This window comes from Rhyacophila brunnea, unplaced genomic scaffold (genome assembly GCF_057557595.1).
Source record: "Rhyacophila brunnea isolate RB1 unplaced genomic scaffold, BYU_Rbru_1.0 scaffold_10, whole genome shotgun sequence".
Lineage (NCBI taxonomy): Eukaryota > Metazoa > Arthropoda > Insecta > Trichoptera > Rhyacophilidae > Rhyacophila > Rhyacophila brunnea.
The window spans coordinates 3,898,345-3,923,945 of record NW_028232752.1 but is presented as its reverse complement, the minus strand read 5'-3'; the positions used below and the strand labels follow the sequence as shown (position 1 = coordinate 3,923,945).

The window sequence follows — 25,601 nt, the reverse complement described above, 5'->3', positions numbered from 1 at the left end:
CGCGTCCGCTGTCTTGAGGTAACTGAATGTTATTGAATCACCGTAGACTGACGATCCGTAACTGCTGGTTACCTGGACTTGCAGTAATAACTGGAGATTTGAGGTAGGAGGGATGAAAGCGACATAAATATTATTTAAAATGAAATTATAACTTTTACCTCGCCAGTAGATACATCAGTTCATAATTTTAAATTACCTTAGATACATAATAGCACATAATATAACGCCTGACGGGAATCGAACTCGTATACCATGGAGGGATCCTGATGCCAGTTAGTAATTAATTATTAACACGTTGATCGCCATGGGGGTCACCGGTGACCGGCAAAGAAGACCTACCTTATAGGCTTTCCATGGACTGAAACCGTATGCGGTTTTGAACCGTGTGCTATACTAAGACTATCTTTTCTGTTCTTGGAAATATATTTTCACAAACTATATTACAAGCATCTGATCGTATCCATTTATACCATACACTTACACTTACAAATTCAGTGAAAATATATTTTCATGAACAAAAATCATAAGTTTAGCATGGCACACGGATCTAAACCGCATACGGTTTCATTCCATGGACGGCCTCTTAGAGTTGTTTTACAGCGCCGGCGGGCACGCGCGCAGTGCATTTTTCGATACGCGGTGACCGGCATGGCCCTTCTGTAATATTACTGCCACTTGGCCTGAAAATATACCTTCCCAGTCACAAAATATATGCTCACTAGTGTAAAGAATGTCCATAATGAAAAAAAAAGTTTTCCTTTTAAATTGTAAATGTGTTTTTATTGATATAAAAATAAATATGAAATAGATTTTAAAATGTAAGTTATAAGAAATATGTAAATAATAAAAAAATAGAATTACAAAAATGATTATAAGGTATGTATACGTATATTTCCAGTTTATGTGTATCCAGGTATTATACTACCCAATTTGAAAACTTTTATTCCGTATTTGTGCCTTTTCTGTTTATTATACTATCTAAATCTAAATATAATTCGACCGCGAAATGGTACTGTTATGTCCCAGTGATGAGTAGCTTAATGGAGTAGGAGATCTGGATTGGCAGGTCCTGTATGGTTTGATGATATTAACCTTCCTTAAGTTTCTTACCAGAATTGGGACACTCTGTGAATCTCCTTGATGTAATTCTTCACAGTTTTTTTGTACGGTTATAGACGGTACGTCTTGAAGGTAGTTTTGTCAGGGGATTTACCTTCTTAGGATGCTTGAGCGGTGGGCGTTTATAATTGATTATGAACACGATGAAGAATAGGGTTTTACGCGAAGTAAAACATTACTATTTATTTCAGTAATAATTTTAGTACAAAGTGTTTGACAGACATAAGTTACGTACAGTACTATGGTTGGAGACTAAAGACGACAGGGGTGACATTTCCTGAGGTTTTATACTATTCTCTTTAATGGGTTTTTGACTTGAACAGACTGCACGTGTGCATTATGATATATGCTTTTACATTAACAAGAAATAACATTTATGACATATTTCGACTGTGCAGGTGTCCATAATCGCATCTACTTACATCGACAATAAATAACACTAGTAATGGTTAGTGAGTTTTCTAGTTCGGGTCAAAAGGTTAAAGAGTGTGTAGGATCTGAATATCTAACCCAAAAAGGGATGCACATTTGTGTAATTAATATAGATAACAAATTGCTTTACTTCAAATATAAAACATAAGCTCGTAAATAAAACTGATAATTACCAGTTGAGTGCTTTTTCTGGTTCATCTCTAAGCTCGCGAAAGCGTGAGATCTATTTCATAATGATGTACTTGTTTTAAATCAACATAGTTAGAATAAGGGTGATTGCAGCTGTTTACTCCAAATAGGTGGGAACAGATTGCATGAACTCGTAAATAATATTAATAAATGCCAGTTAAGTGTATTACTTAACTCGTGTCAGTATTTTAAAAGGGGGTGAGAAAGATGCACCTGTTGACAGATTTCCCTAATAGCACTTTGAAGTGTCATTTGTGTAAAAAGGTACATATATCACTCTATTTATTACTGCAGATGCGCTTTTGGTTTAATGCGTTATTTTAGTTAATTTACTGCTTTTAAATGGTGATTTGAATGCTGTGAGATCACTCTGAATATTTCTTAAGTTTGACACATTCAAGTGGGTGCATAAATGTTTATATTATATTATGTTGTTTACTTTTAAAAGCTTTAAGTTTATATGATGCTATAATCAAATAACATTGTAAATTAAATAGGTGTGATGTATTATTAATGTATATAACAGTACCATGCTCTCGTCAACACCATAATATGTCATATGGACAGGTGACCGGCGAAATGGCCGGCCCGGCGCAATAGAATAAATTAACTTGTTGGCGCCGCGACGGACACATGTGGCCGGCACATCATAAAAACCAATATTTACGTAAAAAATCATCAAAATGAAAAAAAACATTATATTCTTTCATAACCTATCAAATAATACATTAGAAACAAATAATCATTTTTTAACTATTTTATGTAAAACTAGTTGGCGATCAATGTGTTAAGATAATTGGTACCTATCTTGATTGGTTGGGCCATTTATGTTCCCATTCCACTCCTTAACTCCTCACCCACCTCTTAATCCCCAGTTTTATTGTCACCAGATAATCAATAAGCAATTTCGGGTCATAAGAGACGGTGTTACAAAGAACATTCAGTTGCATCTCGATAGCGGGCGTGAGCAGGCTTCTAATAGCTTTCCGTCGCTTAAGTGATTGACTCAATAGATACAGACTAATTCAGAATCTATTATCATCATTCATACACCCTCACATATAATCCATAAAACTGTCTCACAAATTGCGTGAGTGTACGAACCGGGTAACCCACAACAACAATACCGCGCGAGCGAAAGTTGAAACCAGACCACGGAGCCATCATACATCATCACAAAGGTCAGTGTCTGGCATTCTGTTCCATCGCCCCCACCCCCAGATCCGACCTCCTCATTTCCCCACAAAATAATTATTACAGTCCACTTAAAAAGCTCAACCATTGATTTGTAACAAAAAAACCGGTTGCCAAGAAATAACGTTATTTGATTCAAGTTGTAAAAACTAGTAGTTAATTATTTTATTGTAATTTTATAGGACGCATTTGATTCAATAATTGCTAAATCACACGGACCAAAATTTGACATCTAGAACGCATTTATCAAGAAGAGCCGCGGTGGGCATACATCTAAAATTATTTCCAAACGTTAATGCCATGTTTTCGTAATAAAAAAAAATTAAAGTTAGTTTTTAGTGTATTTTTTATCTTTATATCAAAATTACAAACAGATAGAACGAGATCAGAATTGAGAATGGAGTGCATTTGGACGTCTGTATAGTATCTTCAACAGTGACCTCCCATTGTGTCTTAAGCGTAAAGTGTTCAAGCAATGTATGTAAACTCGTGATGTGCATGTTGGCCATAACGCGTAAATATCACAAAATAAACCGATGGACAAGGAAGCAGATAAGAGAACGCGATATGATATAGGTCGCTAAGCCAATAAAATGTCAATGGGCTAAAATGTAGACAATCGCTGGACAAATTCCGTCATACAGTGGTACCCAAGGGGCACTAAACACCCACAGAAATTCCCTAAAACCCACTAGATAGATGAACTCATAAAATTCGGTAGATGTACGAGGCAGTAAATAACTAGAGACCGAAAACAGTGGAGGGAGCTAGGGGAGGCCTTCATCCAGCAGTCTATTGACCCTGGCTGTTGATGATGGCGTTGATAATATCATCAGAATAAGCCCTCTACCCCTTTACGATTTTCAGTATGCACGCCAACTTGTTCCGACCATGTCCGATCCTATAATATGGGCTTCCACAGAGCGGAGGTTTGTATTAATAGATGTTGTTTTTACGAGAAATGGATGTCAGCCTCTTCCTCATCCTATTAGGTCCATACTCTGACTCAAACACAAATTGAAAAACAATATATATATTTGTCAGACCCAGGATTCGAACCTGGGGCCCAAGACACTATAGGCTGACGCTTACGCCGCGAAACTAGACACAAGCTAGAACATTTAAAATATTAATTTTAAATAAAGAAAACTGATTAAAGACAGACGACTCAAAATCGCAGTGTACATTGTGTTATATTCTTTCGAGTGAGCTTAAAGTCTGTATAAAAGCTCTTTCTATTCTAAATGCTAAGTTTGTCTCTTCGTAGTCATATCGCAATGCCTGGTTTATTTTGATACGTGTAAATTGCACTATAAAATATTTAACTTAGAATTCTGTAGGTAAGAAGAAAATCAAAGAATATCCAACGCGTTTTCTTATGGATATGCCATACATATTATAACAATTGTCTATTCGAAGAGAGATTATTCTTTGAACGCATTTCTTTCTATTCTACTGATTTATAAATAATTAAGTTCAATATACATATTATTATATGAATAAAGTTTATACATATTACTATAAACACTGTTTACGAATATTTGTATAAAAATGTTTTTATGTAGGTATTCTGCGCAAGACCTTTTTTCCCAATTTTTAATCCTGAGAAGATCATATGGGTTAGCAGATTTTTATTTTTACGAGAAATGGACGTTAGCCACTTGCTCAACATTATATAGGTCCCAAACACACTTTGAAAAAAATAGTGTAATTTACCAGATCCACGAATTTAGAAGCCGACATGTTACTGCGGCTATCGTGAGCAAAAAAATATTAACAAATATGACCATGTTTGTGGGTTTTTTTAGTGTGTCAAATCTGTAGTGTTCGATCTGTGGGTTATGGTATTGAGGATGATGATGAAGGAGTCAAAGATGTATACAGGAGTGAGTTTTATTTGCAGCGTAATGGTCGGTACGAAAGTATAAATACAATGACAGTACATATTATCTACTGAGATAGTTACGAGCCAGGTACTTAGATTCTAGTGACATTTTGATAAATCAATATTCGTTATTTATACAGTCAAAAGTAATACCTAAACATTATATTCCAGTACATAATTATATTGAACGAGTCAGCGGTTTAAGTACGAGTAGCTATGAATTTTATTTATTATTACCGTCATAGTATAATATGATACTATGGCAATGGATATAAGACTAATTTTCCATTGCGATACCGTATTTAATATCACCAATAAATCTGCTGACACGCTGGGAATTTATTATTGCGGTCGAATAATTTGATACATTAAAAATAGATATTTGATTAATAATATACTGACAGCTACAAATCAATCAATGTACCGTAGAAGTTAATTAAATTTGTTGTTACCTACCTAAATTCATTATAATATATGTTGTTGGCATGGTCTCCACAAGGGTGGTAGAGGCCGGGCTCAAGGGGAGCCCCGGCATTGTTTAAACGCGGAAATGTATGTCTCTATATTTTTTTAATAATGTAATACTTTACTGGTTCATAATATTATCTAACCCTACCATCTGAAAAGTTACAGAGCCGCCATTGACTCTGTATACTTAAATAGTACGTTATATTTTGTTGTTAATTACGTCATTATCTCACCGGTCTAAATATTATTGTAAGACATGTGCACAAAGGAACGTACATATTATTATTTTATACCACTAATACAACACAACATATTGTGATTAATGGTTATAAAATATATTTAAGGCTTTCCACTAGTTGTGAAGTAACCCACAATAGCCGCCAAGCAAAATATATAAATTGAATCTAAGAATTTAGAGAATAATCGTTTTCATGTTTGAAATAATCATTTATATTGTATTTAATCTAAAATAAACGTACACTTTATACCAAGGGTAGTCAACCTGTGGGTCTATTCTATACTTATAGACCGCCTAGTTTAGTATATATTTAGTATACCGCTATAGTATTAAAAGAATGCATTGGCATCGTGTTCTGATATATTCTAAAAGTTTCAAATGTCTTGCTAGTCGAGAAGTTAGTTAAAAATTGATTGCAAGATTTGTACTGGACAAACAACCACCGGACAATTAAGAATACGAGATAAGAAAAACGTTGTAATAATAAAAAAATAAGAAAAAAGTTGTATAATAAACTTGTGTATAAAAAGCAAGTATTACACTATTATAAATACAATATTATAATACAATCCAATAATTAATTGTAACCGTCATGACATGCATTGACTTCCGTGTTCCTGCTTCACATTCCTGTGGGTCTATTCTATACTTATCGACTGCTAAAGTGATAAAGTAATAAATATTATCATACTTAGGGTAGGTTTGTATCAAAATATTAGCACTTATTGTAACAATTACACGAAGTTGGTTTTTATTGTTGCAATAAGTGCTATATTTTAACAGCACATATCTTGCTGCTGTTAAAATATGGCACTTATTGCAACAATAAAAACCAACTTCGTGTAATTGTTACAATAAGTGCTAATATTTTGATACAAACCTACCCTAAGTTTGATACTATTTATCACTTTAGTGTTCGATAAGTATAGAATAGACCCACTGGTCCCTACCGCCCACTAGTAGGCGTTCCAGCTTTCATTGCGGGTGGTAAGGGTTTTAAAAACATTTTCATTATGTTTTCATAAAATTCCCCATGACAATTTAAATGTAATTTCATCAGATTTCATGCTTCTATGTATGCAAAGTATTAAAAAAAAGATAGATTTAGCTACAGTAAGTTGTTTTATAAAAAAATATTCTGCCAAAATTAGCGAAAGTATTTGGTAAGTAATTGTTATTATATGCTTTAACTTGCTGTAACTCAATATACATTTCATAAAGTAAAGTTATTTCCCTACTTTATAAATCACCATTACTGTGGAACCGGTGGGCGGTTAGAAAAATTTACTACTAACATAAATAAAAAAAAAAGTGGGCGGTAGGTGTAAAAAGGTTGTCTACCCCTGCTTTATACCATCACTTAGTAGTTACTTAGTATTTTTAAAATTTAAACATAAACCCTTCGTTCAAAAGGAAGAAAAAATGGCACAAAAATATGCGTTGTTTTAAATTAATAATATTTAACTATTACCATATCATATACCTACATATTTAATTTTTTGATTAATTTATAAAATTTAATACTTAAATCACTCAGACATTATTAAGGCTATACCTCAGTTGAGGCATGATCTAAAAAGATAGTGGCTAAGCGATGCGTGGATTGCGGGTCGCGGGTGCAAATGACGCATGCCGAACGAAATATAATTTGTCATATAAATCCAACATGCGTCCATTTAATGTTCTGTTTCTTGTTATTTGTTATCCTCTGGGATTGCCCGCTTATGGAATTCGAACGAGCGGAGCTGTTTGCCAGGGTCCGTCCTCACACGGGCCGAATTGGTCATGGAAATCTGATAGTAACCATGGCCAACTTTGCGGCATTCGAGAAATTCGCAGCGTCATATGGGGAGCGGGATAATCCCGACTCTTCCGTAGACACATCCATTTCAATTCGTGACACTCAGTATGCGGGTACACAAAGCGCTTAACGTCAGCGGACAGCAGAGCCAGTCCAAAAAACAAAAAAAAATCTTTCTTAACTTTCTTCGTTAATCACTGCGGTGCATGGTTGCAGCATCAGTCCCGTGCAACTCCGTCTCGGGACGGAATGAGCACTTAAAATCACTTCTTTCAGACACGTCTAAAGCGTCATATAAATCGGCCGTTCATATCCACGGCTGTGCATATATGACGGGTGGTGGTGGGCACTTTAACGTATGTTCTATTAGTAACAATAATAATATATTCATTGAAATGTTTTCTTTTTCGAGTAAATGGGTAACGTTTTTAGTTATCTTTACACGATTTAAGAATTAATACCCCCGTCGCCATCACAAAACAAATTGACATATTCACACCTCGACGTTCGCTCTCCGAATGCCAGCGAGTCCAAAATATCGTCGCCCCAATAGTTGAAAATTATTTGCCGTTTCACTGAAGTATCGCTTTAATTGAATCACGACTACAATAATTTCTCGTTTGCGAAAATAATGACGCAATTATGCAGTCAAAGTAACGGCGCCTGTACACGTTTGGGTCCCGCATTTGGGTCTGTGAATAGTCTTAAACCTCGTTCAGAGTATACTAGTATTTTAGTCGAATGAATCAATATGAGAGATGCACTAGTGACTGGAACTTATTTGCTTTTATGGAGTAAACAATTTAACAGACACTCATGCTTTAAAATGTTAATATTCCAAAACAAATTTTAAAGTTGTGTCATCGCTCCAACCAAACGACATTTTTGCGACGTTACTATTGAACCCAATGACATTATTAATGGACGACGCACTCAATACAGTAGCTAGCAAGTAAATTCGCGCATTCGCATGTATAGGTAGACGTCACGCAATATCACGCATCGGTAATTTATAGCAATATGACCTTTATTGTAACGGCGTTAGAGCAGTGTTTCTAATGTCAATGTTCATTTGAGCGAACCCGTTTGAACCGAACCATTCGGCAGACCCAACAAAAAGCATCAGGAATTTATAGCAATATCACCTTTATTGTAATGGCGTTAGAACAGATTATGCCATTCGGCAGACCCGACAATAAAGTGAGTGTCATTTTTTTTTCCAGATGATTCGTCCATATTAATGTCATTGATTGAACCTAATATCCCGTTTCACGTGCATGAAATTACTGCTAATAGTATATAATATGATTGCGTCCATAACGATAAAATGCACGTGCAAACATAATATTATAATGCATGAATCGAAAAAGTTCGGAAGCTTCTGAATTTTCACGTGAATTTAAATTTAAAAGTTAAATTTGTTCGATATCTGCGCCTACACAATATAGCGATAGTGGGGAATCTGCCGGTAAAAAAAACGAATAACACCACGCAGAGACCCATTTTGAGGTTAACCGATTTTCACTACCTGTCAAATAGTACTATAAAATGACAACATCGCGTCTCGATTACTATTAAAGAATAAGATTAGCGAGACACTTAGCACTTTTACGTGTAAAAAAATATTATTGCGATAGTTTAAAATACAAACTACTGATGCAAGTAAATCCATGCACATGTATTATAGGCGCTATAAATATAACGTATAAAAAAGTTCAAATTTGTCTCACAGCTTATTTGGTAGGTACTTAGTGGTGGTGGGGATGGAAAAATTGGAATAAAATAGACTGACTCAACTAAATGATTTTACTAAATTACTCGCCACTTGGCTAAAATAATAATCTGAACTAGGCTTTAATATTAATCTAAGCGGGCAGTCTATATCTTAACCAGTGGTTAGTCTCAATCTTAATTGTTTATGTAATAATTCGAAGAATTTGACTAACAAACGGCACGTGCTTTGGCAAGATGCTAAAGATAAATGGAGGTTTGTGTAAATTGTGACAGACCAGCTGCACGTATAATTAACAAAACATTCAATTTAGCTCAGGTTACTCCAGACTTGGCCGGTTTCCTGGACAGCGAGAGCCGCCTGATGAAGTTTTGTTTATTAAATTTGCAAACACTGAACTTGACCAAGACTATGATTCTCTTGGACACCAGCCATAAATTTCATAGTAATTTGCATAACTAAAAGCAAAATATCCACAGCAGTGATTCACAACCGTGGCTCCACGAGACTTCGGAATAGTGTTATCAGATAATATTAGATATGAGTGTGGAGGGGGGATCGAGAGGGTGTGGGGATAAAGTCGAAGTTACTCGGTGACTCGAGGAGAGAGTTGTTCATTTATCGATTCAAGAATAAATAAATGTTATGATAAATATGACAGAGTGATGTTATAATCGCGTGTGCGGATATACTGATAAGATAGACTCTTTTATTGAACTGACTGGCGATCTACCGAGATGTTAATAGGTTTGTATCATTCAAATTGAATCGAACAAATCAAACCAAACCATAGACAATATACGTACAAATTGTATGAGTAGAAAATACACCGGAAATGGTTTGAGATTTGACGTTTGGTTCAGTGTATCATTGAAAATTAAAGCGACCTCGGACCATCAGAAATGGTTTGACATGAAACTAATACGTGTATTTATTAAGGCGCTAAGTACCAAAATATTAAAAACAGACATTTTTTTAGAAAAATGTTCTACATACCAACGCCAATAACTTCAACTATAGTCTAAGTGCTTCAAGCAAGTCAAAAAAATACATCAAAATAATTAAACCTGTCGACGTTGTAAGTCCGTTGGCGTGTTTTATTTTAATGGTGTAAGCAGCACTACAGTGGTCAACGGCATTCAATATAAAATAGCTGACGATGGTGTGTTGACACTTGCGAGTTCTCAATACCTAAAATTATAGAAGCTGCCGTGATTGCTTCACACTGTAAAACTACATTTTTCAAAAGGTCTGCTTTATGAAATTTTACTGCAATGACTCGGTATTTTGTAGCTACAGGCAATACTACTTTTTGGTACTTAGAGCCTTATTTAATACACGTATTCATTAACGTCAAACCAATTCTGACGATCTGTCAAAGTGATGATTAGCATTATTCGGCATTTATATATCGTGAGATGTTCATATTAATATTTTAGACATGTACACCATTTGAGTTCGCTTGAATTATGTATATTAATATTAATAATCAAAACGCCGCTTTTGGTCATATTATCCCAAAATCCAGCCATATTTTCTATGCAAAGAATTCGATTTAATATCATTACCAACCTGTAATTATTATCATCTCAGACCAAGAATTTATTTGCATTTTATTTATATTTTGTAATGGAGATTCTAAGCTATAAACTGTGTTAAATCAATCCGAAATGATCAGGTTTTATACCTAACAAATTTTATTAATCTAATATGTTCGATTGTCGTCTAAGTCACAATATCATACTGTAAAAAGGAAAACAATCAAACAAGTGGGCAATTATGAAAAGCTTTAGGCAAAAGTAATTTTTAAAAACTTTTGTCATACCTATAAATCTTATAAATGAACTAAATCGCTACCTATTCATGAAACATTATTTATATTTTGAACATTTAAAATAAATGAATACGACAATTGGTTAAATTTGTGTTATTGTAGACGACGATAGGAGGTTAGAATTTCATGACAAGTTGACGTTTCAATAAATGTGTTACAGTTTTATAGACTAATAAATGTTATTGAATTAATTTTAAGTACTGGCAATACTAATTAGTCGTCAGAAAAGCGTTCCCGTAGACATTCTGCCAAACGGTCCCAAATCCAACAAATCCAACCGTTCCATTTAATTTGTTCGATTCAGTGTGAATGATACGAACCTAATATAACCGAGAGACTGGAAACAAGTGAGTGAGTGAGAGAACAACAATAATTATTTTGAAATTGAGTTATATTCCAAATTATTATAATATATTTGAAATACGTGGGTACCTACTAATTACTATGTACTAACTCTATAACAGGCATTGACATACTGTGCCGGTACACAGATCATGCGTTGCTTAGGGCAAGCCAGTCTAAGAGGGCGTCAAATTAAGGAAATAACACAAGTTTTTATGGTAATTAGATTACGTAAATATTTCTAAAAAATATTTTATCAATTTGTGTATAGGTGTTAATGATAATTTTAAATGTTTTCTATATTTATATCTATTTAATAATATAGACATAGAATTTAGTGTAGGTAACTAACGAATTTAGAAAACATTTACGACTAAAATAGTAAAAATCGGCATTTTGGGTCTGCTAAGTTAGATATGACGTTATCTATCTACTGCTTTGCATGGTTATTTTGGAAAGTATCACCCTTGGCGTCAATGTGTGTCAATCAAATAGGGATTCCGCTAGATCTTATAAAATGTCTCAAGGGTTCCACCAAACAAAAAAGGTTTGAAATCACTGGTCGTCATAGAGATAATTAAGCAAAAAACTTTTCTTACATAAATTTAAATATCACCTAGAATTTTTATGGCATGTTATTTGCAGTGAAACACCATTTTATCCTCTTCATTTTTAGCCCTTAAAATTATTGTTTATCTATTAACTAGGAATTTACACAACTATGTAACAAAAGTAAAAAACAGAGCTTGAAATGGTTAATTTAACAAACCAAATATTTCCTTATTTATCTAATTTTATGTATGTTTTATAAAAATAAGTGTATTAGATTTTTTATTAGCCTAGATCAGTAGTCGGAAAACCGTGGCTCGCGAGCCACATTTGGCTCTTTCACCCCTTGGGTGTGACTCGGCCACAAATGACCACGTATGGGCTAAAACAGTGAAAGATAGAACAGTCAAAATGTCTTCGAATATAACCAACCAGCAAGTCGAAGATCTTAAATTGGTTTTAGCTTTATCAGTTAGTATCAGTTAACGAATCTTATGACATAAATGATACAGCACAGGTTTCACGTTTTGTACGATTTATTTCATCTACCTACAGATCGAAAAAAAGAACTTGTAGGATTGTTGCCACTCAAATGTCAAACACGTAGAGAAGATATTGCAAGTGCTGTAATTGAGTGTATGGAAAAACATCATATTCTACTCGATAAAATTGTGTCAATTTCTTCAGACGCCGCGGGGCGTTAAGTATGACCAGCGTAAGAAAAGGGGTGTTGCTATTTTGAACGAAAAAAAATCAAGAGATACATATTGGAGAAAAACAAATGTGAACATATTTCACAGCACAAGTTTGGTAGTCTGCTTTGCAAGACCTGGAGAAGGAAGACATGATGATTTTTAATACCTCGAAAAGTATTCCTGACTCATGTGATTAGTTGAAAAAACTAGCGTTTGCTGTTCTTTCCATTTCCGGTTTTACATATTCATGCGAACAATCTTTTTCAAGCATGAACCTTATCAAGAGTAAATTGAGAAGTCGTCTTATTGCTGAGAACCTGGAATCGTGCCTAAAATTAAAAACAACAGCATACAAACCTGACTTATCCAAACTTTTCAAGGAGATTCAAGGCCATTGTTCACATCAAGTGTTTGTCAGTTTTAATTGTCATAATTTAATTTTATGGATACCTTACTTACAATTTAATTTTTATCAATAAATATGATCATTATTAAGAATGATATCACGTCAACAGTGTACTAATCTATATAGTAAGTTTAAGAAATTTGGCTCTCAAAAGAAATCTCAATCGTTGTTCTGTTGATATTTGGCTCTTTTGACTAATGAGTTTGCCGACCACTGACCTAGTTAATCCCGGGAATTTCATGTACCGGAGCTGTATCGATTGGTAAAAATAATAATATTAAAAACCGAAGAAAATACACATGGCTTTATCGTAAAATTTGTAAAACTTTTTTATAAAAAAAAATATATTTTAATTATAATAGGTAATTTGTTTTTCTTTTCAAAATTAAATATTCGCCTGCAATGCAAAATCATTTCGCGTGCCACAGGTTTGCCATCACAGACACAATATGACACTGCAGTTAGTGTGCATCAGCGCGACTATTGGATATACAATTGGAAATTCTAATCGGATGCATTTGGAATCTAGTAAGACCTGCGTCGACTGTCATGTCTGAGCCCCTATATGTATACATAAAAAAATATATGTAAATCCTTAGAAAGAATTGGTTACATATTATGTTACTCCTTTATTAGTTTCAAAATGAAAAGATGCGCAAGGCTCAATTTTTATTGTGGGTTCTTTTATTTTACGACAATTTTCGCAGTACGCTAGATACGTTTGACACAAAATACAAAGAAACGTAACGAATATTCAAATGTATATAGGATCCAGTCAAAATATCGTAAAATTTTACGCTTTATTTTCAACTAGGGATTGCAATACCGAATGAATATTATAGCAATACCGGTATTTCGGTATTTCTTATTGAATCATCAAAACATATTATATAAAACAAGAATTACCTATCAATACAAATATAAGTATTAAAATCTATTTAAAACACTATTTTATAGCAACCTAAAGTACGTACCTACATTAATTTTTTTTATGTTGACCTTTATAAATGTGTATAATTATATCATAAAATTTTAGAACTGCTATTTTTTACAAATACTATACGTCCTGTTACAGGAAAATCTCTCTCAAATTCAACGTTCCTTGGATGTACTAGGTACCAACGTTGGATTAATATTTATAGAATAATTACAAATATTATTGTCTCTCACTCCCCAAACATACAAATGTCCGAATGAAGGACTCCACAACAACACACATGATTCTAAAATGTATTACTATATACAATTTCCGTGTTGGCAGAATAAAAATGTTTGCAAGGCGTAAATCGATGATATTACGGAATGGCCAGCATTTTGAGAAAAAATGATAGAAGCGAGATGGCAATAATCTCAAATTCCGAAACACGGTAAAGCAGGCATGTTCAACGCATCAATCACACATTCCCATAGGAATTGAGTCGTAAATTTATGTAAAAAATCATAATATACATTCAGTTTTATTATACAATGTGTTACGAAATGGGTTCTTAATAAATAATTGATAAGTAAATGTGTCCACTTTTAGGTATTTTTGACTTTTTTTGTGAATTGCTGAATAACTACTGCTTTCTAACATTTCTGCGTCATCAAAATGTGGAATTTATTAATTTTAAATATTCTATACTCGAAATAATATAAACTTTCACCCTTGTGACTGTGTATTTGAGAAAACAAAAAGCTGATTTTCTTCTATTCATCTATTAAGGACTTGGCTGATTTTGAAATCTAGCGACACAAATAGTTTAAGCAATACAGTTTGGCTTACACACTAAGTAAAATTCCTCTTTTTAATCATTTGACCTTGTGACGTGAAGTCGTTTTCACTTTTAACTATGATGAAGCACGCGTGACCTATTCATATAACTTGATTCGTACTGCATCATTGGAAAAATTACGAGCAGAGTTTCATTACACAAAAGCAAATTTAAGCTACAAATAACTGAAATTACTATCTTTGATTGGTTACGTAATTTTCAAGACCATAACGATAAAAATCCTTACATGCTTTGTTTTTCAAACAGAGAAGTAGGTATGTGGCTGAAATTGTTTGTGTTTTTCATTCTTCTTTGCAAATCATACCTTCTGGGAGGTAATCGCTAAAACAGAACAGGAAGAAATAGAATGGTGACAAAACATAACAGCGATAAACAGAACTAGGCCAACCATAATGCTTTAAAAAAATGCGGCGTCTCATTGCGGACGTGAAGATCTCTTCATATAGCTTAGTATGTATCAATTAATTAGAATCATTTATCTTTTTTAATTCTCCGTGCTCATCTATCCCATTTGCAATTAGATTAAATTATGTTTCAGTAAACTCAGAAACCACACTTGAGTACTTGACTAGGAAATCCAATCCCGAGCTAAATTTTTGATCCCGGGATTTCGAGATTGCAATTTGACGATATTTTGATTTCGATTTTTTGATAGTCGATATTATTTTTTTATATATACATAAAACATTGATAAAATCGGTCAAAAATAAATCTAGTATAATTCAATGTATACTATTTAATACATTTATTGTTAAAATTTTGGACGTTCAATCTAAGAAATACATAGGTTTAATGGATTAAATAATATTGTAGTATAAATAAGGCAGCAAATATAGTTATTTACTATCCCGTGATTCCCCCTGTGACCAGTGGGTCTCCAGAATAGCATTTTCTGGTAGAAACGTCTAACTAAATGTTTCTTGATTTATTTATTCTATTTCTCAAATTCATATCATGGATGCTACCAGAATCGTACATATTATGTGAAATTCTTAATTTATGTTAAACTATTTACAAATCTAAACGATTTTCATTTATAAAATTTCGTAGAATCCATATTATGTTTAGTGTTTACATTTGATTGCTGATTCTGATAGTAAAGACTTAATGAATGGGTTAACGAGATTAAAAATAGTAAAATAAATCATGATTTATGCTTTCCTCTTCATAAATCTAATAAGTCAGCCATATATGAAACTGTCGTAAAACATATGAGATCATGGTGGAATCACTCTGTTAAAAGTGCGAAGCATTGTTTTTGTGCAATCTTTCTCATTTTATTAATTTATGTGAAAAAATAAAATGAATTGGCAACACATGGGTAATAAATCATACTTCATTCAAACTCGGTTAATTTCTAATATTATTAAAAGTATTTTGTCAGTTATATTTTCGTTTTTATTTTATTTTCCATAAAAATTGATAAAAAAAATCAATCCCGAAAGCTTTGGGATTATGTTTACCAATCCCCGGATTCATAGGTATCGAAAATAGTTCGGAATCCATAGTAGCGACCCTTATCTTGGGCATCTGATCCTGAGATATTCCCAGGCATAAACAACTGTGGGGCCTCGTGATTCGCTCGATTAAGACCGAGTGTGGTGCGAGGCTGGTTAGTTTGGAAGGAATAATTGTTAGTAAGTAGAAAGTGCTCAAATGCTCAGTATATTATGGTGTGTTTGTTAATTTAAATATTTTTCGTATAATATTTGTCTGTATAAGATAGCCGAATATATTTATTTTAATTATTTTATGAATTTGCAAACAATTTCAAATTAAAAATTAAAAAGGGTTGTATTCTAAGTCTACTTAAGGGCGGCATTTTGTCTGAGGATGTCACTTTATCATTTGTTATTGTTATTATTACCATTCTTCTTCAAATATAATACGTTTGTTTTATTTAGTTGAAAAAATACAATGGGAAAGTGTGGTGAATTACCATCAGTTTTGGCACTGAATATTAAATTACAGCCCATATGATTGGACATGCCTGCCGTAAAGGAACTCCGAATATATTGAATTTTTCTCTCAACAACATTGAAACCTCTTTCTACGGAAACGTCGGATATGATAAATAGATATGAAAGTAAGTACGTTGCGTTGCTGTGCTGCAGAGTTTATGTATCTAGTTGCTTACTCGACGATCGAAAGCACGATCGTTAAAAATATTGAAAAGAATTTGTATGTTATCAAATAAAAATTCTCAGAAAAAATTAGGATAAAAATAATTACAAGATAAAAAGAACTTTTCATATACAACGTTTTTAAATTTTCTGTTGAATCATATAAACTTGACTTGACTAGCTTAAACGATCAAAAAAATTTGTACTTGATCGAAATAATACTGAAACGTCATTTTGATTTGTCATATTGATTTCCATAACGCACATATATATTAATAATTTACTTGCTAGATCCCTGGCAACCAATAATGTTGTCGAAATAACTTTTCATACAAAGCATAATTAACTGAAAATGAATTCAATTCTACCTAAAGATGGCTAAAAGTATTAAAAAAGTGCATTGGCATCGTGTTCTGATATTTTCTAAAAGTTTCAAATGTCTAGCTAGTCGGGAAGTTAGTTAAAAATTGATTGCAAGATTTGTACCGGACAAAAAACCACCGAACAAATAAGAATACGAGCTAAGAAAAACGTTGTAATAATATAACAGAATTATGTTCAAATCGATTTAAGTTTTGTACTATTCAAGTCGAGTCGTATTTTGCGACCTGACTTTCGCATTTCGGCTATTTCATGCACTATGCGTATACAATAATGGTAAATCCACATTGAGAATGACTACGTACCAGTAGCGAAAGGTGGAGGTAGGCTGTTAAGATCCGCCATAAATAGTGCACATTGAACCTACAATTTAGAGATGGTGCTGGTTAGTTTTTAAATAATTACAAGGTAAAAAGAACTTTTTTAATTTTCTATTGAATCATATAAACTTGACAATTCTATGTATTAATAAATATAGAATACTTAAATGTCATTTTGAAATTTCATATTGATTTCCATACTAACGCAGGTATATATTAATAATTTAGTTGCTAAGACCCCCTTAGCAACGTATTTTCTCCGAAATAACTTTCCATATAAAACAGAATTAACTGAAAATTAATTCAATTCTGTTTAAAGATGGCTAAAAGTATTAAAAGAATGCATTGTTCATATATTTGTACATATATTCTAAAAGTTTCGAATGTCTAGCTAGTCGGGAAGTTAGTTAAAAATCGATTGCAAGATTAGAAAAATAAAAAATAATCTGGACACACAAGAAAAAATCTGTACCGGACAAACAAGAAAACGAGCTAATAAAAACGTGGTATAATCAACTAAACCCTGCGAAAGCCAATCCATAATAGTTTATAGTCAAAAAATATTCTTCTATCTAAAATTATGCAATTAAATCATGCATACCTTTGGATATTTTATTGTTGAATAATATTTTGTCCAATATATTTTGGTTTAGACAGGGCTTAATGAATTTTAAAAATTGTACCAACAATAATAAATGTGTAATATGTATTCTTAATCCAACGAAAACAAATAAGTATGAATGAAAAAAAGTGCACAATTTTGTCGTATCGCCTAAAGTATTACACCATCTGTAAATAATTGTAGGCTTAGTTAAATAAATACAAATAATTTCTTTGATTGTTTTAACTGTCAATTCATGGTAGAACTGCATTATAGTATTGATTATTTCAATAAAACGCATTTTCTTTAGTAGTTATTCCACTTTTAATAAATAAATCTGGACCGGTTTCGCCCGCCTCAGATGGTAATTTTCAACATTTAATTTTGAAAATTTTTGCGTGATATTAAATTAATAAAATACAAATACGTATGACTAACAAACTTTAATGTGCACTGTTTATGGCGGATCTTAATAGTCTACCTCCACCCTTCGCCACTGCCAACCTGGTTCTTGGACGGCGAGATGTATTAAATACTGGATTAAAACACAATATAATTTTAATCAAAATGCAGCATAAATTTGGAGGCTTTCGTTCAAACCGTACTCCGCTGTGGGCACTTATGTTATAAACAGCAAGCAAAAATTGATAAGTACGTCACTTTTTCGAAATATTGAAAAAACTTTCTGAAGAAAATATCATAAATCTTTTTTTCTCATTAAAAATTGACACTAAAGAAACAGTGGGTGCTTCTTTTTTATATTTTTTACAATGGTTTTTCATTAAATTCTAACAACGAGCAACATTAATTTTAATTATTTACCTAGTAGGCATCTTGGATCATTAGTAGATATTGTTAAAAGAGAATTTATTTTCTGTTCGAATTAAAAAAATGCAATTTTTTTACAAAATATTACATAAAAAAGAACAGTCACCTATGTTCCAAATTTTGATTGGTGATATACTTGTACATAAGTACACGATTTTAAGCATCTCAGAAAATATAATATATTAGTTCAAATATAATATTAATTGTATCGAACGTCTCATCGGATTCCGACCAACGTGCTTTACAAATTATTCCTAAGCTATGTGTAGGTACTAAACTATACTACCATACTATACTACCATACTAAACTAATGGTTTTTACTAAACTAACTAAAAGAAATTTTTGAAGTTATACTTCTTTAGGCGCGCTTGGAAAATCAGATCAGAGTTTATTTTTGGCGTGTGACATGTAACACATAATTTATTTTTTCACACATAAATAAACGCATTCGATTGGATTCGAACCACCGATTGTTCGGTTATCAGCCTCTCCAAGCCTCCAATCGTGACGATTATGCAGTATAATATTATAGTTTAGAATTGTTCCGTTGCCTAGGCAGCGAGTTTATTATTGTCGGTCATTTGCAATTCCTTACGTTAACAGACTATTTAACACCATAATGGCAGTTGTTACTTTAAAAATAAAAACAACGATAAATAATTATATAATTTAGTATATAAGTTAAAGTGTATAGAAATAAACCAACGGCGTTCCAATAAGCGGTCATTTTTCTTAGGTGTATAATTTAACAAGATAATTAAGAGCTAGTCGAAGAATCTAGTTTATCACAAGTTTTGTTTTTGTTTTGTTACGCCAAAGAAGTATAACTTCTAACGTGCATACATAATTCAATTCAATTCAATTCATTTATTTTTTTAACATATTGTGGACATTACAAATTATAAGTTTAAGACGTTCACAACATGACATTTAGAAACAAAGATATATAAATATAACAGTATTACATAAAAAAAGAGATATATCAGTAGATGAATTAGATAGGTACAAGGAAGTACACCGGATGAGTTAAGCAGACCCTATTTTAAGATTTTATAAAACAACATCTACCTAAACTCATTCTCACGTAGGTGGAATATATCAACACCCGAAGCAATTTCGTTGAACATAGTTATCACTCTCCCAATTGGCATTACCAGTGGCAGGTTGGTTCTGCACCTTGGAAGAATAAACAACTGGTGGTCTCTATTTCTAAGATAGCTATCAGGGACACACAGGTCAACACTGCCCAGAATGGCAGAGTTCTCATTTATACCTTGTATAAGTCGAAAAAAAATACGTAGCTAAATAAAGATTTCTTCTAAATTGCAGACTGCAGTATGTAAGCATGCCTAAGAGAAAGTCAGTTGGATAAAGCCACGGATAGTATCCATACAACCTCAAGTAAAGGAGTCTCAAGAATTTCTTCTGTACCCTCTCCACCATAAAGCCATACTTCAACTGGTGCGGTGCCCAAACAATAGACCCACTCTCAAGTCTGCTTCGAACTAAAGAATTAAATAAAAGTTTTAATACCGTAACATCTGAAAAGACCCGGGAAGTACGCATGACGAAGCCCAACATTTTAAGCGCTTTGTTACAAATGGTAACTATATGGCTAATAAATGTCAGTTTACTCTCAAACGTAATGCCAAGATCCCTTACAGATGATATTCGTGACAGAACTCTGCCATGCATCGAGTATTGGAAAAACAACACTTTTGAGGCTCTGGTAAACGATAAAAGATTGCATTTATCAATATTAAATTCTAGTTTGTTACGCCTGCCCCAATTTAATACATTATCTATATCAAGTTGGAGCTGACGACAATCGTCCAAGGTGACAACTTCCAAAAAGAGTTTCAAGTCATCAGCGAACAACAAAAACATAGCATTTTTTATTACCAATGCTATGTCATTTATAAAAATCGTGAACAGCAACGGCCCTAAGTTTGAGCCCTGGGGGACACCAGAAAATGTGTAAAAGGTCTGTGACTGATAAAGGCCGTACGATACGTATTGTTGACGGTTCTTAAAATAACTCCCGAATAGTTTCAAAAATCGATCCGACAATCCAATAAGTTGGAGTTTTTCCATCAGGATGTCATGATCGACCTTGTCAAATGCTTTTGAGAAGTCATTGTAAGAACAGTCAACCTGGTGGCCTCTATCCAGTGCCGATGACACATAATCGGTAAATACCATCAGGTTAGTTTCCGTTGATCGGCCAGCTCTAAATCCATGCTGTTCATTTATTATGAATGACTCAATTTTTGGATAAATCATATTGTGCACGATCATCTCAAGAACTTTTGCTGGTGCAGAGAGAACAGCTACCGGCCTGTAATTCTCCACTGATGACTCTGTACCACTCTTATGGATTGGAGTAACCTTCGACATCTTCCACTTTTCAGGGAAGATACCTGTCTCCATTGCGAGATTAAATATATATGAAAGCGGGCCTTTAACGAAGTCAATACAACCCTTTAAAAAAAATTGAGGAACATAATCAGGTCCCAAAGAGCGAGTATTTTTCAGTTTTTTAATAAACTGAAGTACATCGCCCTCATTAATTGAAAAAATATCGACGGATTGGGCACCACATGACGGTTTTCCTGACGTTGAGGCAACATCCAGATTTGGAATACTACTTGCGTAGACAGACTTGAAATGACCAGCAAATGCTTCTGCCACTCCATGTCCGGTCACCTCTTCGCCCTTCCAACTCATCCTATCAGTAAACCCACCATCTCTTCTTAACGATTTTACGTAATTCCAAAACAATTTAGGATTTTCGCGAATGGAATCTCCTACCGTTTCCATATATGTTCGATAGGCCCGTCGAACAGCTTGTCTCATTTTTGAACGATAGATGCTAAACATGATATAGTCAGTCTGATCATGCCCAGACTTCCATACTGTATGATAGTTATGCTTGACCTTAATGTCCCCAATAATCTCCCGAGAAAACCACCTCGGGTATCGCCTTCCACCACGACATGGCGACTTCCTCGAAAAACATTGATCAAAAATATTATACACAATATTGTAAAAACATTGTACCGCCTCATTCACATCACAAATCTTGAGCAACTCACTCCAGTCCACTTCACTCATCAATGACATCAACAGATTTTTTTTCTTAATGCCTCTAATGAACTAATGAATCCAATCGAACCAAGAAATGTAATTTAAGTGACTGACCCATTTAGCATGACTAGTTGAGTATTATAATAATATGTACTATTATTGGCGGCCTTAGAGCCGAAAAAGTAGTAGGTCAATTTTGAATAAATATTATTTTAATTTGCCTTTTCGTTGTATACTTAAAAGACGTATTGCAAATTGGCTTTTTATACATTATAGAAGAAGTGCTAGAAATTTTTATAGGTAGATACTTACATACATTTACATTTTTCACATCGCCTACCATCGTTAACCGAAATTTCACACAACACGTTATATTTTTTTGTAAATTATATCCACTTGCCACGTCTCCAATGCCTTCACAAAAATGTTATAAATCACTAAAAACCAAACTTTGTGTGTCTATTTATTATAATAACTGTACCAAATACTATTTAAATAAGATTAACACAACTTTTTCAACTGTCAGAAGTACGAGTCGTCGTCGCATACTGTAGTAAGTACCTACTGTACGACCAGGGAACTCGGAAATAATTATTTTCTGTTTGTAGAACGATATAAAATAATATGTCTCTCTTTCATTTTCGGCAATGACCGAAATGAAGCCTAATGGTGCGGCAAAATAAAATGCTTTGAGCTTTCTCTCCGTCTCACATATGAAATAGAGAGAGAAAGAAATATTAAATATTTTGGACAGATTGTAAATTGACCGAAGCACGCTGAGACGAGAAGTTGGACGTTGAGTGCGAGACTTGTGTGTATTGTAACTACATATACGTACATAATATGCATTAGCGTGCATCTAACGTTGACGTTTTAGCGTAGCCGATAGGTAATAATAATAAATTAATACAAACTGATCTTCGCCAGCCTGTCTCGCTATTAATAATTATACTTGACATTGTATAGATGTTTTTGAAGGGTCAGTGAACATTTGACTTAAAGAGCCATCCGCCATCGTGTACTACGATAGTTTCTTTTTACAAAATCAAAAATATATAATAGTTATCATTTCGCTTCATATAAGTCACAAAAGGACTCACCTTCCTCTTCGATCGGGCCATGCGCCTATCGCGTAGATTTTCTGCTTCACCTGGAGGTCTCTCTCCCCAGACCGCAATGGCAATTCTGGTGTACGTGAAGACCAGGACTGCGAGCGGAGCCACGAACTGGAGTGTCATCAGCGCCATGGAGTAGTAATAGGATTGATATGGTGACGGCCACTCCTCGCGGCAGATACTCCTGAAAAAAAGAATTTCATTACACTATTATAGCCATGGCATCAAAAAATCGTGTTCAGAAATTACACATTTCACCATGTAATTTTGTATCGGAAATATAATATGGTCATATATTAAAGACCGTCCAACCTGACATAAAATTCATGTTTAAATAAAACACGATGCTTGTCGGTTTACAAGAAATCAGTGGCAAATCAATTTTTAAAATAGCCGATATACTGGATTATTTGTTTGGTTAGGTTAGGTTAAGTATTCATTCTTGAATTATTCAATAATTTTGCCAAAATTATCTATCAAAATTCAATATTAAATCTAATAAAATTGGAGACCTTATGGTATACGGTAATTTTTTCCGATAAAAAAAATTACGGCGAACTGTGCTACGGTGAAATGTTTTGTACCGGACAAATAAGAATACGAGCTAAGAAAAACGTTGTAAAATGGAAAACCGTTCAGCGATGGAGAATGAAATAAGAGTAGTTTAAATACTTCCACGATCTCTTTGACTAATTTGAAAACCACGAAAAAAAAAATGTAAGAATAAAAGATATGCATTCGAGTAGAAAGACGGTGAAAAATAGAATATTAAGAACCCAATTGTGATTTTTAAACCTTTCGAATAGAATTCCTAAAAACTGTTTTCCTTTTTCTGTAAAAAAAACTTTTTTTTCACCATGAAAAACTGCTTGGCACATCAGACAATCGAAGAATATTACTTGGAAAATTTTGGCACGCGTATGTAAAGGTTCGTCGTCCCTGCCAATCCTGCCATACTGTATAGACAACTCGATTTGGCCTTCTATTTTCTTGTATTAAGTGCGCATGAACTGACGTCATCCGTAAAGGGATTATTAATCAACAGATTGCCTTTATAGGGATTTATAGTTTTCGAGACAATAGCGATGGACATTTTGAAATAACGTTTTTAAATGTATGACATATATTTATAATGATATCCCGGTTGACGTGAACAGTATTTAAAAATTCTTGCAAAGAGAGAAACATTTCCACTTCAAATGATTCTTTTGTAACACATCCATTTTATATATCGTTATAAAATATTGATAGAAAATACCTATGTATAAAAAATAGTATGTTGATAATTATTGAAAAATTTGGTATAATCATTTTAAAAAGGCCATAATTATTTGCGGACAGGTAGAAAAACCCTGCGGACCAGTAATTGGGAAAGACTGCTCTATGACCATTAATCTCATGTGTGTGCTATACTTATTGATAATTAAAACTTTTAATAACATGTAACGTAAAAGTCATTGTAAAAAAAAATCGGTGAGTGTACTTATGAACCTGCTTTAGAAGTTATACTTCTTTGGAGTAACAAAATAAAAAAAATACTTATGATAAACTAGATTCTTTGACTAACTCTTAATTATCTTGTTGAATTATACACTTAAGAAAAATGACCGCTTATTGGAACGCCGATGGTATATTTCTATACACTTTAACTTATATACTAAATTATATAAATGTTTATCGTTGTTTTTATTTTTAAAGTACCAACACCACTATGACGTTTAATAGTTTGTTTACGTAAGGAATTGCAAATGACCGACAATAATAAATTCACTGCCTAGGCAACGGATCAATTCTAAACTATAATATTATACTGTATAATCGTCACGATTTCAGTGTCATACTGTGGCGTAAAGGTAGTGCGTTCGGCTGATAACCGAACAATCGGTGGTTCGAATCCAATCGAGTGCGATTTTTTTCGTGTGAAAAAATAAATAATGTGATACTCATATATTATCACACGCCTAAAACACTCTCTGATCTGATTTTTCAAACGCGCCTAAAGAAGTATAACTTCAAAAAGACATCAATATACAAAGTATTCATTAGTCTATCAAACTTCTGAAGTTGAGCATAGTAAAGTTAGGTTAGATTAACATATTTTTAAATTATATTACTCCAACAAAGTCTCGTTTATGACGTCATTGGCGACAATATCGAATTTTAAAATCAAGAAGCGAAACTTCAAAACTATGAAAATTCTTACGCAAACAATAAATTTTCCATTAATAGAACATCTATAATATGCAATATAAAAATGTAATATACTGCAATAGTGTTTTGATCTTTGAAAACGTATTGCATTTCAATCATGACCTCTCATGGGATATAACTTCGATTTACTTTTCACAAAGAATTTTGTTCTACATTGTTTTCTGCTATTTATTATTTGAATTTCAATATTCGATGTTCTTTTGTATGCAGATCACATTGTATGTAAATATCTTATAACCCACAGTGGCCGCGTGGCTAAAGCGTTGGACTATCAA

The 25,601-nt window shown here is 33.3% G+C and overlaps 1 protein-coding gene across 1 annotated transcript in view; it reads right to left on the bottom strand.

The window, feature by feature from the left end:
• The window catches only part of LOC147078828 (RYamide receptor-like), a 170,750-nt gene that overhangs the window by 56,929 nt on the left and 88,220 nt on the right, over positions 1–25,601 (bottom strand). The window contains exon 2 of the mRNA XM_085955171.1: positions 23,101–23,299. Coding sequence (XP_085811297.1) covers positions 23,101–23,299 — 199 coding nt within the window. The remainder of the gene's footprint in view (positions 1–23,100; positions 23,300–25,601) is intronic.